Source organism: Vanellus vanellus, assembly GCF_965231255.1.
Source record: "Vanellus vanellus genome assembly, chromosome: 21".
In the NCBI taxonomy this organism is placed as follows: Eukaryota; Metazoa; Chordata; class Aves; order Charadriiformes; family Charadriidae; genus Vanellus; species Vanellus vanellus.
Window position 1 is genome coordinate 1,577,931 of NC_138926.1, and position 15,644 is coordinate 1,593,574.

Below are 15,644 nucleotides of genomic sequence, written 5' to 3' on the forward strand. Positions count from 1 at the left end.
CCGGGACCCAGGCTTGCCGCTGAGCGCTCCCGCTGACTGGCAGACGACCTGGAAAAACCACTGGCTCTGTTTGCATTGGAAGAAGCCCAAGGCTAATTTTAAGGGGTTCATTTAGCTCTGATTTAATCTGGACGGCAGCCTTGCTTATAAATCACGGCTTAATGAGAACAATCCACCTGCCTGCCCTGGCATTTAATAAAATAGAAGAGAACTGGAGTCCCTCCAGGAGCTAAGCGTTCCTCACAAAAGCCATCTCCCTCCCTCGCTATGGAGGGCCCCGAGAGTGGAAATCCCCTGGCCATCCCCTGGGAATGGCTCGAGGTGCCTTCGAGGCCGGGTGGGTAAGCCCAGCCCTGCAAAACACGTGCTGGCATCGTGGTGGTGGCTGGTGACCAGGGTGGAGGGTTGCCACCAACCCTAACACCTTCCTCCCGCTCCTATCATCGTGGCGCAGTGGGGTCCGATAGGAGCAGCCGTTCCTGCTTCTCTAAGGTTATAAATGATCCTCCAGCCTGCGGCAGTGCCGTGGGGCAGGGAGCGAGGGGTGCAGGATCAGCCCGTGCCCTCTAACTACAGCAGGACAGGCAAAGTGGGGCAATACCGTATCAAGCAGAGACTTTGCAGGGCTCGTCCCACGTCCCGACCCTCTGCCAGGACCAGGTACCCCAAGGATGCAATCCTACAGCTAGCACAGCTGGAGTATTTTCACCGGCCTTCCTAGTTTCCTCTTTCACATCCCGAGAGCTTTTCCGAGCATCTCCTGCCTCTCGCAGCATCTCCCCACTCTTACAGCCCGGCCAGGTGCTAATTCCCGCTGCCTGACAGCCCCCACCGGCTCCTCAGCGATGCCCACCTTGCTCTTTGAGCCGGATGATCTCCGTGTCGGAGCCGAAGCTGTTCCAGGCGGTGCAGTTGTAAATGGTTTGGAAATCAGCCCGGACAATGTTGCTGATGGTCAACGTGGAGATGACACCTTCATCCGTGCTGACCGTCTCCACCGTGTAGCGCCCAGAGGTCCCAGACTCCAGGACGTTCTCCTTCCAGGACCAAGCCTGCCAAGCAAGAGAGGGGTCAGCCTGGGGCAGATTTGCCCGCTTTAGGGCACCCTAAGGTGTGCGGGGGACCCACCACCTCCCGTGGGATGCTACTCACAATTCGGTCCGGCGGCGGGGTGCTGCGGATGAAGCACTTGATCTGCCCTTTCTGGCCATGCAGGGCGTGCTGCGTCTGGGTGCTGGAGATGATGGGTGGCCCTGCGAGAGAGAGGAGAGGGCTGCTGGCATCTCACATAGGTGCCTGCAACACTGGTGGCAACGCGGGGGTGGGGGGTGATAGCAGAGCCATGGAGGGACATCAGTGTCCCCCTTTGAGGGGGAGGGATGGACCAACAGCCCCCTCGCCTCCCGTGGCGTAGAGGAACACAGAGTGGGGGCTTTGCTTTAAGGGTTTTCTACAAAGCACCAGGCTCTCCCCATCTCTGCTCTCACGTCCTTGACGTTGGACGGCGGTGGATCATCCAGTGGAAATCCCCTTGGTGAACCTGGCCTCTGAGAAGGGCTCTTTGCTCCAGAAGCAAAGCAGAAGCCCACCTGGTCTTCCTCTTCTGCGCTCTCCCGGGTTTGTTAAGCAATCGTTAGGCTAATTGCTCCCCAGGGGGTTGAGGAAGTGGGAGGAGGGCAGAAGGAGCTACTGATGGGCAGCTGTTACCTGCAAGGCACCATCAGTGACCTGCAATGAGTCTGCCTGATCTGGTGGAGAAATTTCTGCTGGAAAAACCTTGGGACCCTATCACCTGGGCTCTCTTGCACCGTTCGGATGCCGAAGGAGCCCAGCCTGGCTGGGAAAGGCTCCTCCTGAGCGATACGAGGCCGAAAGCACTGGCTGAGCCGGCTTCTGAAGGCAAATGTCCTTGTCCTGCCTTAACGGACATCCTGAAGACACAGTTGGGAGAAAAGGGGTTGGAGAGGAGAGCACGGCTTGGTGGGATCAGCACGTCCCCCACTCTTCCAACAGTCCTGCGGGGGGGGGGACACGGGACCTCCCTCTGAAGAGGGGATCACCCCAAGGGAGCAGCACAAGAGCTGGGATCCTAATTGCTGTTTATTAGCCTCCTTAATTAAAGCAGATTTGCATTTCTGCGAGCGGCTTGCTGCTGGCAGAAAAGAAAATAGCAACAAGCCGGGCTGCAGGCAGGCAGCGGGAGGCAGGCAGGCAGCAGGAGGCAGGCAGGCAGCGGGAGGCAGGCAGGCAGCGGGATGCAGGGAGAGGGAGGAGGCAGGGGCTGGAAGAAGTCCCCTCGCCCCAGCTCAGCTATTTCGGATGTTCGCTCTGGGTTGTCGCTCCCGGTTTTGAGCCTGTCGCTGGGTTTGTGAGAAAACACAGCCTTGTCGCCATGCCCTCCCATGCACGCGTGTGCGGAGCGACGTGCAAATGCGCCGCCAACACCATCGGGCCCCGTACTGGCCATGCAAAGTGGAAAAGCTGCAACAGGAGTCGCTGCAAGAGGCCAACATACTGCTGAGGACAACCGCAGTCGGGTCTTGAGCGCAGGTCTCTGGGATGGTCAGAGTGGGAGAGCTTGCTGTGCTCATCCTCTCTCCCATCCGTCCATCCATCCTTTGTGCATTTGCAAAACTTTTCCCATTTTTTTCCTTCCCCCCCCGCAGCTGAGGTGTTCCTCTAAGGAAAGTCACAGGGATATGGGGTAAAGCGGGGAGAAACTGGGTATTCCTGGCTGATTCTCATCCAAAAACCCCATTTATGAATTTGCAGAAGGCACAAAAATGTACCGAAATCCTAAATTCTTCACCCTGGTGCATTCATACATACAACTGCCTATTGCAATTATCCCATTAACACCTTCCTGCATCAAACTTTCACGCTCTCCAAACGCTTCCCACCGTGACACAGCCCTATCCTTCCTTCCCTATGATGCTCCAAGGTGAGATGCTCGGAAAACCAGCTCAGCGAAGTGCACTTCGCAGACCAGCGACCAGAAACACGGTTCTGGCAGCTCAGGAAATTACTGCCGCAAGTGAGGCGCCATCCAAATTGGTAATAGCAGGAGCTGTGTGTGAAGGAGAAGGTCAGGACTTGTTTTGATGTAATGATCATAGCTGTACGTCAGTGGAAACTTTTGTGCCCCTTTTTATCAGCAAAAGAAAAAAAAAAAAAAAAAGACAAGACAATTTTGTTGCGGTTTTCTGCCCAAATGCTCTTCTTCAAGATGCTCCCAAGGCGTGCGTTCTCATTTATCCATCTCCGAAAGCCCGTCTTTCAGAAGCGCTGGCCGGGATCTCAGGAGAGTTTGGCCGATTCCTCCCTTGAGGAGGATGCAAACGGCACTTTGCCTTCGTGAAATAGCTCCTTCCAAGCACGCCCAAGGTGGCAACGTCAGCTAGCTTTGGCCTTCCTTCCCCATGTCCGGTGCAGGAGCAGAACCGTGCCGACAGCCAAGCGTGATAGCAGATGGCCTTAAACGTGTGTTGGGGCTTTTTCCTGCTGGATGGGAGAAGCGACGGCGACCCGTTTGGTCCTCTTATCCTCCGAGGGTGGCAACAAGGTATGCGGGATGAGCTTCTTGGCTAGCTAAACATCTGCTAGGTGATCCTCCTGCTCACCTGCCCTGCTCGCTGATGAACCCAAAGCCAACAGAGGCAAGAGCAGCGATGGGATCTGTAGGCCAGGTCTAAATAATAAATATAAAAAAAGCCATCTTCTTTCTATTTCAACGGTTGTATGTTACTTATAAATTCTGTAAGCGCTCCGAGACTGGGTGACGCTCGAGAAAAATGGCTTAATAATCATTAAAAGGATCATTTTCCCCAAGGAGAGTGGATTTTAAATGGCAGAAATGCCAACGGCTTTGGGTTTTATTATTGCTTTAGGAGTTCAGAGTCGAAGGCTTATCATCATGATAATAGCCTATGACTAAAGACCATTTGTGAGATGAACATGCTCAGAAATAATAGCATGAAGTTGCAGCCTCTTCACATTTGGGGCCGGCGTTTGATTCTCCACCAGGCTCTGGCTCCTTATGAAAGCTGCCAATCTCCGGCTTGGCATTCAGCGCTAAGTGTGAGACAGCCCACGGGCAGGAAAAAGGCTTTAAACAATGTTGCTATGGATATAAATGATGGAGCTATTGGTTGCGGATATTTTTAGCGCGCCGGTGCCAATTTATTTGTTCGGTCCTGGCGGCTCGCACAAAAGAGAAGGCAGCTTGCTGACTCGGGAGCCTTGGAGGAATGAAAGGATGGCCTCGACTTCTCCGGGCTGCTCGAGTCCATCTGAACCTTTCCTCTCGAGTTGGAAATGGTTTGGCAGGAGAGTTTGGTTTAACTCCTAGCTTCCTGCAGAAGCCCCGGGCTGGCTTGTGCTGTCCGGTATTGTGAGGGACCGTTCCGAGGTCCCCATCTCCATCAGTGGTGGACACACGTTTGGTGAAGCCCTCAACGGGGACACCGTTGATGTTCTCCTGACCCAAGCAGGTCAGCCCCTACTCTGCTCCCAGCTCTCCAGCAGGCCAGCCTTGATGTTGGGGTGAATCCCAGGCAAATTAAATCCTGAATTAGCCACCTGGGGTTGTCCAACCCTTCTAACACACCTTTTCTTGCACAGCAAGATGGGCAGGGCTGGTGGTCCCTGCTCAGCAGAGCCTGCCAAGCCTGCCCGATGCACCAACAGACCGTACTGCAGGCAATCCTGCCGTGAAGGTGATCTTGGGGTGCTCCTCCTACCGAGGTGGGAGCTTCAACCAGGCTCGTGTGAAGTCAGGAGCATCGAGAAGCTTTGGCTTGTGCAGGGGTTGTAAATCCGACCGCTGCTGATTTATGATGGCACCAACAGTTCCTCGCTTCCTCCTTGCCTCTGCTGCTCCGGCCCTGCCAAATGCTGCTCGTTTGCATAATCCTCCTTCCCATTAACGAGACTCTGAATCGTATCTCCTTCCTTTCAGGCTGGTGGCCTCGCGCTCTGGCGCGGGGATGGGCTGCTCTCTGCAACTGCAGACCTGGCCGGCAAGGCTGCCGGTGGGGAGGGCAGCGAGACCCGCCGGCAGCGAGGGCAGGGGGATGCTCTCCCACCCCAGCATCACGCTGCTGCGATTCCTGACCGTTTTGAGAGCAGACGGGCTGCTGCAGGCGGGACTGCAGGCTCAGACTGGGTCAGATGAAGATCCCTCCGTCGGGCTCTCTGTGCTTTCGGTGGGACGGACGAGCCACCTGAAGCCCGTGTGCGCTGATCAGAGTCTGTGCAGCCAGCCCAGAACAGACACTTCTAAATGCCTAATTTTACTGTGACGAATCCCAGCCCACGGAGAAAGGCACCTGATAATACCAAGACAATTGTATCACCCTCTGGATTTAAAATCACTTGAAAATATAAGGCATTCAACTTCCCTCTCAAATTACAGCAGAAAAGACTTTCAGCAGAATTCATTAGCTGGATTAGACACACCGTGCTGTGCTCCCGGAGCTGGAGAGCTGCTCCAGCTGCAGGATGGGATGCCAAGCCCTGGCGCTTGGTGGATGTCAGGCCTGGGGACGCTGCTCTGGGGCTTGCCCACCTTGGTTGTCCTAGCTTGGAGAGCCAGGAGACCATCTCGACCTGGAGGTGTGGGATTCTCCCTTGGCGTAGGGTCCAACGCTCGGGATGGCGTGTCCCCCCGTTGTCACCTTGGGGTTGCGGATCCCCCCAGCAGCACGTCCTAGCGGGGACGGGATGCTGCAGGCAGTCGGCTCCCGGGAGATGCTCAAAGCTGAGCGGAAAACCTTACGGCATGGATTTCATTTGCTCCTCCGTCAGCTCTGCAAGGTGAAAAGCTCCGCGGCGGCGTAAGCTGCAAAGCTCTCGAGAGAAGCTTTTCCATGCCGCACGCTCCGAAAAGCCCCGAACCTGCTGAGCGCTTTGCTCTGCGTTCAAGGCGGCCGCGTGCCTGGTAGGTGTCAGGAAAGGAGCAGGTTCTTTGTTTGTGCTAATTTGTTGCTTTGTTTTCCACGAGCTAGTTTAATTGTAATTAAAACCCAGCAGTCGCTGGGGAAGGAGCATGCAGGCGCCGAGGAGCCGAGCTGAAGTCAAGGGAGTGGTTGGTTTTCAGTCCCCTGCTGCGTTGCCCTTGGCTTCCCTTTCTAGCACTATCTGCATTTAAAATTAACGCTTGCTGCCTCCTGTGCCGCTTCCCTGCTCATTTTCTTCTCTTTGTGACAGTGAGCGGTGACTGAAGCCTGCCAGTTTGTCACACAGGTGAGAGACAATGCAAAATTCATACTCTGTTTATACCATTTGCAGCCTGCCTGGCTCTTTCCCTTCCGTATTTAGGCTGAAATTCATTATCGGCTGCTGCGGGGTCCTGGCCAGGTCATCGTTGAACTCCAGGACTCCGGAGTGCTTCCCAGCTCCTGCGCACGAGCGAGGGTCCGGGCCCCATCCTGACACCGTGCTGGGTGAGCCCCGAGCAGCCGTGGAGGAGCTCTAGAGCGCTGGTGTCTCTCACAGGTATCCTCACGTGGGCTCTGGGAGAGTGATTAGGCTGCCGGTCTCGGATCCAGGCTCAATTCCCAGCTCGCTGGCTGTACAACAGAGACAACACTGCTCTCCGACCTTGCAAGGGTTTTGCAAGATAAATCTATTAAAGATTTAAAGACGTCAGCTCCCAGCTACTCAATAAACCCCTGTTGATAATAAGGAACCAAGTGGGTCTTAGATAATGTTGTTTTTTGGTTTTTTTTTTTTTTGCTTTAACCCATGCATCTCCAGGCAAACGAATGTAAAATCCAATTTACTCGTATTGCCGGCAGGGCAGGACCCTCCCTGATCCAACTGTGGGTGGGATTTGCTCCGAACGCAAATATCCCAGGGGATAATTTGGCAGCGCGAGCTGTCAGAGCAACAGGAACAAAGCAGGACGGAAGAGCAAAAGGAAAGCAAGAGGTACCGTTGACGGTGAGCGTCACCTCCCGCTCCCCCGCGCCGACCCGCGGGACCACGGCTCGGCACACGTATTTCCCAGCGTCTTCCTGGCGGACGGACTTCAGGGTCAGCTTGTTCTCGTTGCTCAGGACCTGGAAGAGAGGAGGGGGTTGCTTTCAGGGGGGGGAAATGCGAAGTAGAAGAAGAGACGTGAGTTACGAGCTCCAGGGCAGCCCAGAGAAAATGAAGCGGATGAGCCCAAAGTCTTACGTGGCATGGAAATACCACTTATTGCTGTTGGCCAAGGAATAAAGAAACGACTCGGTTTTGGGGAGGGAAATATAAGTCCTGTTCCTATTCATTTGAATTTTTACAAACTGCAGTTTTGCAAGAAGTTCAAGATACACGAGAGAAAAATTTTGGTGGCTGCAGTGCAGTGGCACCACAGCCTTGGAACACGGAGCAGAAAAGCCTTCGAGAAAACCACGCTCCACACTTGCATTCCCACCTTCGCGGGTGCAGGGGAGGCTGCCAGGATTGATTTGGGGATTTCAAACCCAGAAGTGGCGGGAGACCAACCTGGAGAGCTTGCAGCCCCCCCGGGAACCGGGTCTGGATAGCCCGGGAAATCTCAGCTGCTTTTGGCAAGCCCTCCCTACGGACCGGCTGCAACGTGGCTATCAGCCATGCCGCCCTCCTGCCCCGGCGGTGCAATTAGCAGCTTTATTAAACCTTGAAAATTGCTGAAGCAGAGGGATCTGGCTGAGGCTGTCAGCAGAATCCCAGCACTGGTGGTACTTAAAAAAAACAAACGCGGCCGGTCTAAAAACAAATAGCGCCTTTCGGAGCAATGCGCTTCCATTGCTGGAAACTGGTGCCCGGTGGCTAATTCCTCCCTGGAAACTGGTGCCTGGTGGCTAATTCCTCCCGGTTGCCCTTGGCCTCTCTCTCCCAGGACTCTGCAGGCAGGGGCCAGTCCATCATCACCTCTCCTTCCTCCCGGCACCCGCTTGGTGAGCCCTGGCTCTGTTGATTGCTGCTCCCACAGCGGATGCCTCCGGGAACCAGCGCTCATGCAAAGCCCCGAGCGGTGGTTGGACATGGATCTGGGTCTCCCTACAGCAAGAAGATGGGGGTCTCACCCCTAACCTGGCGTGAGGCAGAGACAGCAAGCTTCAGGTGCCTTTTAAACCCACTGTTTTAGCATCGATTGCGAAGACTTCCATGCAGATGCTTTTGCTTATTTGGCCTCATCCTCTCTTGTGTCTCTGATTTGTTTCCTTCTGGGAAAGTAGGAGGAAAGAAGGTAATCTTTGTGGGAGCCTGACCCGGCTGCGAAAGGGGAAGGGCTGGGGAAAAAAATCAGCCGTGATTCCGCATCCCACCGTGACGTGACAGCTGGGCGCTGAGGGACTTTACAAAGCAGCATCCCCCGCCAGCACCCTTCGGGGGAGACTGGAGGGGGCTCTACTGGCCAGCACGAGCATCTCCTCCAGGTTAAACCAGCCGGCCGGTCTGTCCTGAGCCCGGAGATGCTCTAAGTCAGCTAGAGGGAGCCAAATAAAAAGGGAGAAGGCTGCTCTGCCTGCTCGCTGCCGGTTAGCGAAGGCAAGCCCCGCCGCTGGCTTGGGCTGGACCGTGAAGGTCAGGAAGCCCTCGTCCTCGCTGTGCACTGCTCCTGCACGCTCCAGCGGCTTTGAGAAAACGAAATAGCAGTCTACGGTGTGAAAGCGTTGCCTCTGATGATAATATCCCAAAGAAACAACAACTGCAGCTGCGGGATGGGAAACCACCCAGGGATTATTGACCCACTGGGATTCCTTAGCTGATTCGAGCCATCAGCTCTCCCAAGTCCATAATTACTTCCCAGGAGATGGCCTTCGCTGAGGTCGTTATGGTTGGGAAAAAATACCCCAGTGGTTAATGCCTCAATGTCCGCTCCCCTCCGCGGTCTGTGCCTGGGGAGCGGAGGTGAGGAGAGCGACTCGGCCCGTTCATCTCACTCCCGTGTGAGTCCCGCTCTCTGATGACACCTCGTCTGGAGCTGCGTAAGTCAGCGTTGCCTCATTGATTTCAGGACGCGTCCGCCCAGCTGAAGCTGAAAGATGCTTTTCAAAGTCAAACCTGAGAGTTTCACGTCTCAGCCCTCCTTTAGCTTCTTAACGGGGCTTTGCTCGGCCCTCCTGTCTGTAACGAGGGGATGAGAGTGTCTCGCGCCTCCCTGGGCTGACTGAGCCACGATTAATATTTGCAAAGCTCCTTACGCTTTTCAGGACAAAAGAGACGTGGAGACGGCTGCTGGGCCAGATCCAGCCTCATGGGAGCCATGGGAGGCCAAAACCGACCTTCCCAGAAAGGACCACCCGCGGGCGATTTGCAGAAGCGCCACCCGTCAGCCAGAGGTTAAGTGATGCCCTGGCCTTTGTTCAACCCTTCCGCTCATCATCACGGGAATCAATTCTCCGTCTATTAGGACTCCCTCGCGAACATCGCCTGCGGGCGAGAGCTGCGTGCGCTCCAGAAGGTGGCTCCTCCACGACTCGCTGGGGCAGGGTCAGAGACAATTCGCTGCCTCCATTCCTCTGCGGCGGCAACGGCGGCACTGATTTTCAGCAGTCTGGTTTTCCCTTTGCCTCTCCCAAACTCCAGGCCCAACATTCCAGCCTGCCATCCAAACGCCTCACGGATTCGCACTCGCTTTCGTCCAAAATATTACAAAAGCAATAAAGCCTTTACTGCTTAATGCACTTCTCTGGACTAACTGGGGACACTCACTGCAGCCTTGCAGACCCGCAGCCTGGGAGCCACTGCTTTGCAACGCCACCTTGTCCCCTGCATTTGGAAAAGCCTCAGAGGTCCAACGTTTGTCCAGCCAGGAGCTCCCAGCCCGTAGGTATGGGGCTTTGCTCCCAGATGGGGAGCTTCATGCAGTTTCATGCCCCAAATGTGCCATTCCCCACCGCTCCGGCAGCGATTCTTACCACGCCTGAGCCTCGCTTCATCCAGACGATGGTGAGAGATGGGTTCCCGGTCCAGGCACAGTTGAAGACCGCGTCCGAGCCCAGGTCAACGAGGAGGGACTGAGGTTCTGTCGCCATCCTGGGCCCAACTGCACAGAGGAGAGTGGAGTTACTCCCAGTGATGGGCTGTGTCAACCAGAAACCCTCAAACCAGTGAGTCCGCTGTGTCAGAGGAAGCAGTGGTAGGTCTTGATGGACCTATGGGTCACATCCACATAAGACCCTCAAATAAAGAAAAGAGCCTGAGACAGGTGCCTGCTGCAACCCCAGAATGACCAGCTCCCCGAGGACCACCACCACGAGCTGTGCGTTTGTAAGGCAGGAAGAAATCATGGGTCCCACAACCAGAACATTTACAAAGTCTGAGCTGCAAGAGAGCCAGCAAGTCCTGGTCATCCTGGGCAAGTCAGATCTAGCCGTGTCCCCTTCCCGCTAATTTTTAGCAGTTCTGCTGGCCCTGTTTAGCCCTGGGAATCAGTCTCAAGCTGACAGATTACTTACAGTAGACATCCACAGTCCTGCTGATGTTTGTGCTGCCCAGCGCATTGGTGACCTCACAGGAGACGGGCTCGAAGAAGAAGGTGTGGTCCACGATGGTTTCGTAGAAGTCACCAGATGCTTCCTTTATAACCTGGCCTTTTTTCGCCCACCTGTTGAGGAAGAAAGACCGTCGTCGTGGTCGCTTGCCATTTACACGTGTGCGATGGTGGAGACTCGCTCGCCCAGCACACAGCTCGTAGAGCCGAGGAGCAGCAGGCCATAGGGCATCTGCTGCTGCCCTTGACTTTAGGAGGGACACGCACTTCTCCTCGGCACTGTTCGCATCATCCCTACATCATCTCCCAGGATGTATGGGTTACAATCGCTCGTTTTGGAGATGACACCAAAGCAATGTATACGTATATCCCTACCGGAACCTTTTGAAAATAAACCAAAATTGCTATTTCCCTGCGAAAGCCTGTTTCACTGGAAATATACCTCATCCCTTAGGATCGTGGGGCATGGGTGGAAGACCTCAGCGATAGGAGGGATGGGACACAGACACCCTCTGATGAAGAACCACGGTGCCGGGAGAGCAGTGCCTTCCTCAACGTTTGCCAAGCAGCACTGCTGGTCCTTCCACATCAAAACCACTCAAAACCTTTTCAGCTTCTCCCCACTTTCACCCTCCTCTTTTTTTTTTTTTTTTTGCCAATCAAAGAGAACTTTATCCCTTTAAGGCAGCTGAAATAACATTACCCTGAAAAGCCAAGCTGGCATTTGCAACACTGCAACTTGCAAATTGTCTTGGAGAACAAGCTGTCAACTCAGCACTTGAATTAAGCCGCTGTTTGCCAAACAATGAGCAAATGTGACCTAATGGGGCACCATCTGGCAACCTGCCACTCTGGAGCTGGTGGGAAAGACAGGAGATGCTGTCAGGCGGTGTGAAACTCCGCTCGCTCTTTGGGGGCAGGGAAAGAAAGCGCAGGCAGCAGCCTGGGGGAAAAAAAAATAATAATAATCCTCCCAAAACAACTGACAGGTAAATTAGAGGGAAGAGGATTTCCCTGAGGAACTTCTCCCCCTGTTGTCTCGAACGCCGTCCTCTGGTTGTGCTGGATGGATTGGGACGTTTGGGTTGGGGAAAGATGCAGGTGCTGGGAGCTGGACTTGTCCCATCAGGCGCTGGAGGGATGAGCCCCGGATGCTGCTTCCCACGCAGGGTCGGTGGGGCGGTTTTGGGCAAGCTGTCCCCTTCAAGGCGAACAGCATCTGCTCGTGGTCCTCCCACGGGTCTCCTGCTCCTGCCTTTCCCGCTCTCCTCTGCTCATCCCCACTGCTCCGCTCTGAGTTCCCCTTGCTTTAATGCCAGACCGGTGCTGCCCCAAAGACAACCAGGTACAACTGGAGCTACAGCCAACTCACACAGAGGGAGCTGTAGACACAGATGGATTCCCCAAGTGCCTCCGCGGGGCCGGACCGAGCGAAACGCCGGTGCACGGCAGGCTGGAAAACGCTCTGACAGCGCTCCTAGAGCGAATTCCCCCGGCGCCTGCTAACGTGAACCTAATTGAATCAGGACAGCTGACCTGCAAGGCTTCACCCACCATCTGATGACACAAGCGTTTTGAAAGAGATGTATTAGCGGTACAGATGTGAGCTGATTTGTATGCACTTATCTGCTCTCTCATTTCATTTATCTTTGCACCTCTAACAGATGCTGACTGGCCACTTCAGCTTCCCTCCCCTCCCGTCCTCCCCGGACTACCCCTTCAATAATTAATCAGGAGACGCCGCTTTTATTTCTAGGGGCTGCGCTTCATGTGTTAATGAGGGTGGTTCCTTGTATGGAAAAACCAGCACAAGCGACACCAGCCAGGTGTTGCTCCAATGGTTTGAATGGTCCAGTGATGCTTTGGTGATGCCTTTCTCCTTCTGAGGGACCTCCAACCCAAGCCAAGGGGCTTGCAAGGGCTCGGCCAGCAAGGCTGATAGCATCACGCTTCCCTGCCTCCTGATGGGATCTGCCGTGACCTGCTGCCTCCCTGCCGCAGGAACCACGCTGCCCATCGCCGAGAGCATCTGCCAGCGCTGCGGCAGCAGCTTGTCCCTTGGGGATGCTCCTCCTCCCTGGGCTGTGGCAGGAGAGAGACAGGGGGATCTGCCAGAGCCCCGATATCTCACCCACAAAGCTTTGCACAGGCTGTGGGGTGGAGAAGAGACGTGTCCTCATTGCCTCCTGTTTGGTTTGCTGGTCAAAAAGGCCTGAAGGCCACATCTCAGCAACTTCTGATGAAAGAAAACAAAGAAGGAAGGTAGAAAGCTAGAGGGACAGAGAAACTTCAGCTGGTGAACACAGAAATACCCTCTACTTTTTGTCAGGAGTATTTAAGATCTTTTTCAACTTTGTCCCCACAGAGGCTCCCAGGCACGAGCAGATTTCCAGCTTCTGAAGGGTCTTCTTCTGCTACTTAGGGAGGCACCAGGTACATGAAGCCATTTCCTTGCAGCAGTCAGTGGGATGGGGTGAGCGCGGCACCAAACCCATGGGGGAACCCAGCGCTTCTCTTCTGCCTGGCACGTGCCCGGTTATTTTGAACAAAACCATCTTCCCAAGGACAAGAAGGAGGTTTCAAGATGAGGATAAAAGTGACTTGTGAGCTCTCTGAGCCATGTCCTCGCAGCCTGCCTTCGTATCCTCCTCCCAGCAGAGACATGGACGGCACCAGGGCTTGGAAACCAGATGGAGAAGTGTCAGGAGGTGGATTCGAGCTGAGCAGACTTCAGGTGAGATCCTCCTGGACGTTGCCAAAGAAAGCAAAACGGAGGGCAAGGTTTCCAAGAGTTGGTTGACTTTGCTGCGGCTTAGGAAAACACACGCCAACAACCGTGGCACGGTGCTTTATCTATTTGTTCAAAACCGATCGCTTCCGCAAAACTGGATTTCCCGAGAGCGGAGACATGTCACCAACAGCAATTTTTTGTGCTTCAGCAGAGATCAAGGTTCTTGCTCCAGTTTTCCAAGGCTTAACACCGCTAAATCAATGTGGCTGAACAAGCAGTATAGATCTTTTATAATGTCAAATTGGTTTTTAATAACGACAGCTGATAACCCTCTTGTAAAGCTTCCCGTGATGTGCTCGTGGACAGCCGGAAGGCAAGATACGCACGTTTTTAACAAGCCTGTACCATGCCTTACTCACCTATTAACCTCTCAGTAATTATTTATAAATAGAATCTGAATAAAACGGAGCGGAGAAGATGCGGAGGATGCTCCAGCAGCCCCATCCACCCCCTCCACCGCTTTGGCTCTTCACGATTTCTTCCTAATGTCTCACCAGCCTTATTACATGGAGCCTGGCTCCCAGCCAGCGCTCCTTGTCCTACCACCCTTGAGAGCAGGGGTTTCTTTCATTTATATTGTTACCTTGAAGGTATTTATAGATTGCAAACGTGTCGCCCAGGGTCTTTTCCAGACTATATAAATTTACCTCCTTTAGTCTCTTCTCGTATGACTTAGCCCCTAACTCACCTGTCATTTTTTTTTTTTTTTTTGCTGCTGGGTTTCTTCCTAAGCCAAACCATATTGCCGGGGCTGTGCAGGAGGAGCACAGCATCGTTGTGTCCCCCCCGTGCCGATATTGCCCCAGGAGAGCAGTGAGGGTCTGCCCTTGGGGATCCTGCCCAAAGGACCTGTTCCCACCATTTGCTTGGGCTTGCCACACCGCAGGGAAGGACTCAAAGGTTGGCACAGCAGAGGGGACACCACGGGATCCATCCCAGTCTCCCCGTGCTTCTCGGGTGGTCCCCACAGGGTGACAGTGGCAGCATCACCGCGAGATGCCTTCACTGCCCGTTCTCTACCACCGACAGGAGCCTTTTGAGGGCCCAGTTCCAAATTCACCACGTCTCCCCTGTATCCCGTGTCCTATGGCCAGCGCAGACTTAGCATCCTATCAGCTGCTGTCCCTCAGCACATTTTCTCGTCTTCCTTTCTCTTCACCAAGTACCATCTCAGCCTGTTTCCCCATTTCTTCCCCTCTGGGCTGAGTTTCATTTTGTTATTTCCTTCCCCATATTTCTAACCCGCGTTTTTCTCTGGCCTCTCCGGAGGGAGTACCCAGTGCCTCCCAATTCAGTATCTTCCGGAAATTGAATCGGCCCGGGTGATAGAGGAAAACAAATTTCAGCCAGGAAACAGATATTTCGATCCAAGCTTCAAAGGGATTATTACAGACAGCAATGAAAAAACAGTGATTAAAGAATAAAAAAACCCCACACCTGTACTGGGTCCTTTTAACGCTTAAAGATAGGAGGGAGGGGGACTTTTCTAAGGAGACATTCTCCAAGGAAATAGAATTTTTCTGACTCCATTGATCGCTTCCCAGCTAAAAGTGCACACAAACAAATAAGAAAGGACAGTCTGGGATATGTTAGCTCACAAGCACTGCCGTGGCTTTGTTTCGGTTTTCATACATCAGTGTCTCCTTCAGCGCCTGCTCTGGTTTCCGAAAGAAACCTGCCGAAAGCCAGGATGAAGCACCCGTGCTTCCTCCCAGGACCTCAATGGAAGACGCCCAGTTGAGTTTTCTTCCGCACAAGGGGTTTTTACCCGGCAGCTCCATCACTTATCCCCAGGGATCCCATTTCTGGCTGGGCTTCCAGGCATGTGGAGCCCACGAAGACCTAACGGCGTTCGCAACAGGAGCGTGACATGCCCTGTAGAGCATCGGTACACAGAGGAGCATCGCCAGCGAGCACTTCATCTGCCCGAGCGCTGCCCAAGCTCGCCGTAACAAATAAATTCCTCTGTCTGCCGTACAAGGACTTGTAATTCTTCAACAAACAGCTTGCGTGAACAAGCTATTTACTTTACAGCCCTGGGAAGGCTGTAGGACTCGTACACGCTCTTCTTTATAAAGGTCCTCATCAAGCCACGGCCGTCTCCAGCAGCACAGGAGCAACTGGAGGGCATCACTAGCGCCCACCCCGCAGCACAGGGATGCCGGGGCTCTCTGAAACTCTATGATGCCCCACCAAACACTACTTAAATCCATACTGCAGGCTCCTAGGGAGGTTTTTTGCAGTTGCCAGCAGCACGCGCGCTCCTTGAACCAGACCTCCCGGCAGATCGACTGCTCTGATGGTGTACAACCCGGGGAAGTGGAGTGTATCGTAATTTTTAATTAACAATGCAAAATAAAGCAGTTGCTTGCCATATAAATTGTGTTT

At 54.0% G+C, this 15,644-nt stretch overlaps 1 protein-coding gene across 1 annotated transcript in view; it reads right to left on the reverse strand.

Annotated features, from left to right (window-relative positions):
- Positions 1–15,644, reverse strand: part of KIRREL3 (kirre like nephrin family adhesion molecule 3) — a gene marked incomplete at its 3' end in the record, with an annotated part of 345,526 nt that overhangs the window by 16,068 nt on the left and 313,814 nt on the right. Inside the window, exons 8-12 of the mRNA XM_082493779.1 lie at positions 10,431–10,579; positions 9,891–10,018; positions 6,935–7,061; positions 1,153–1,253; positions 854–1,052 (exon numbers count right to left, since the gene is read on the reverse strand). Coding sequence (XP_082349905.1) covers positions 854–1,052; positions 1,153–1,253; positions 6,935–7,061; positions 9,891–10,018; positions 10,431–10,579 — 704 coding nt within the window. The remainder of the gene's footprint in view (positions 1–853; positions 1,053–1,152; positions 1,254–6,934; positions 7,062–9,890; positions 10,019–10,430; positions 10,580–15,644) is intronic.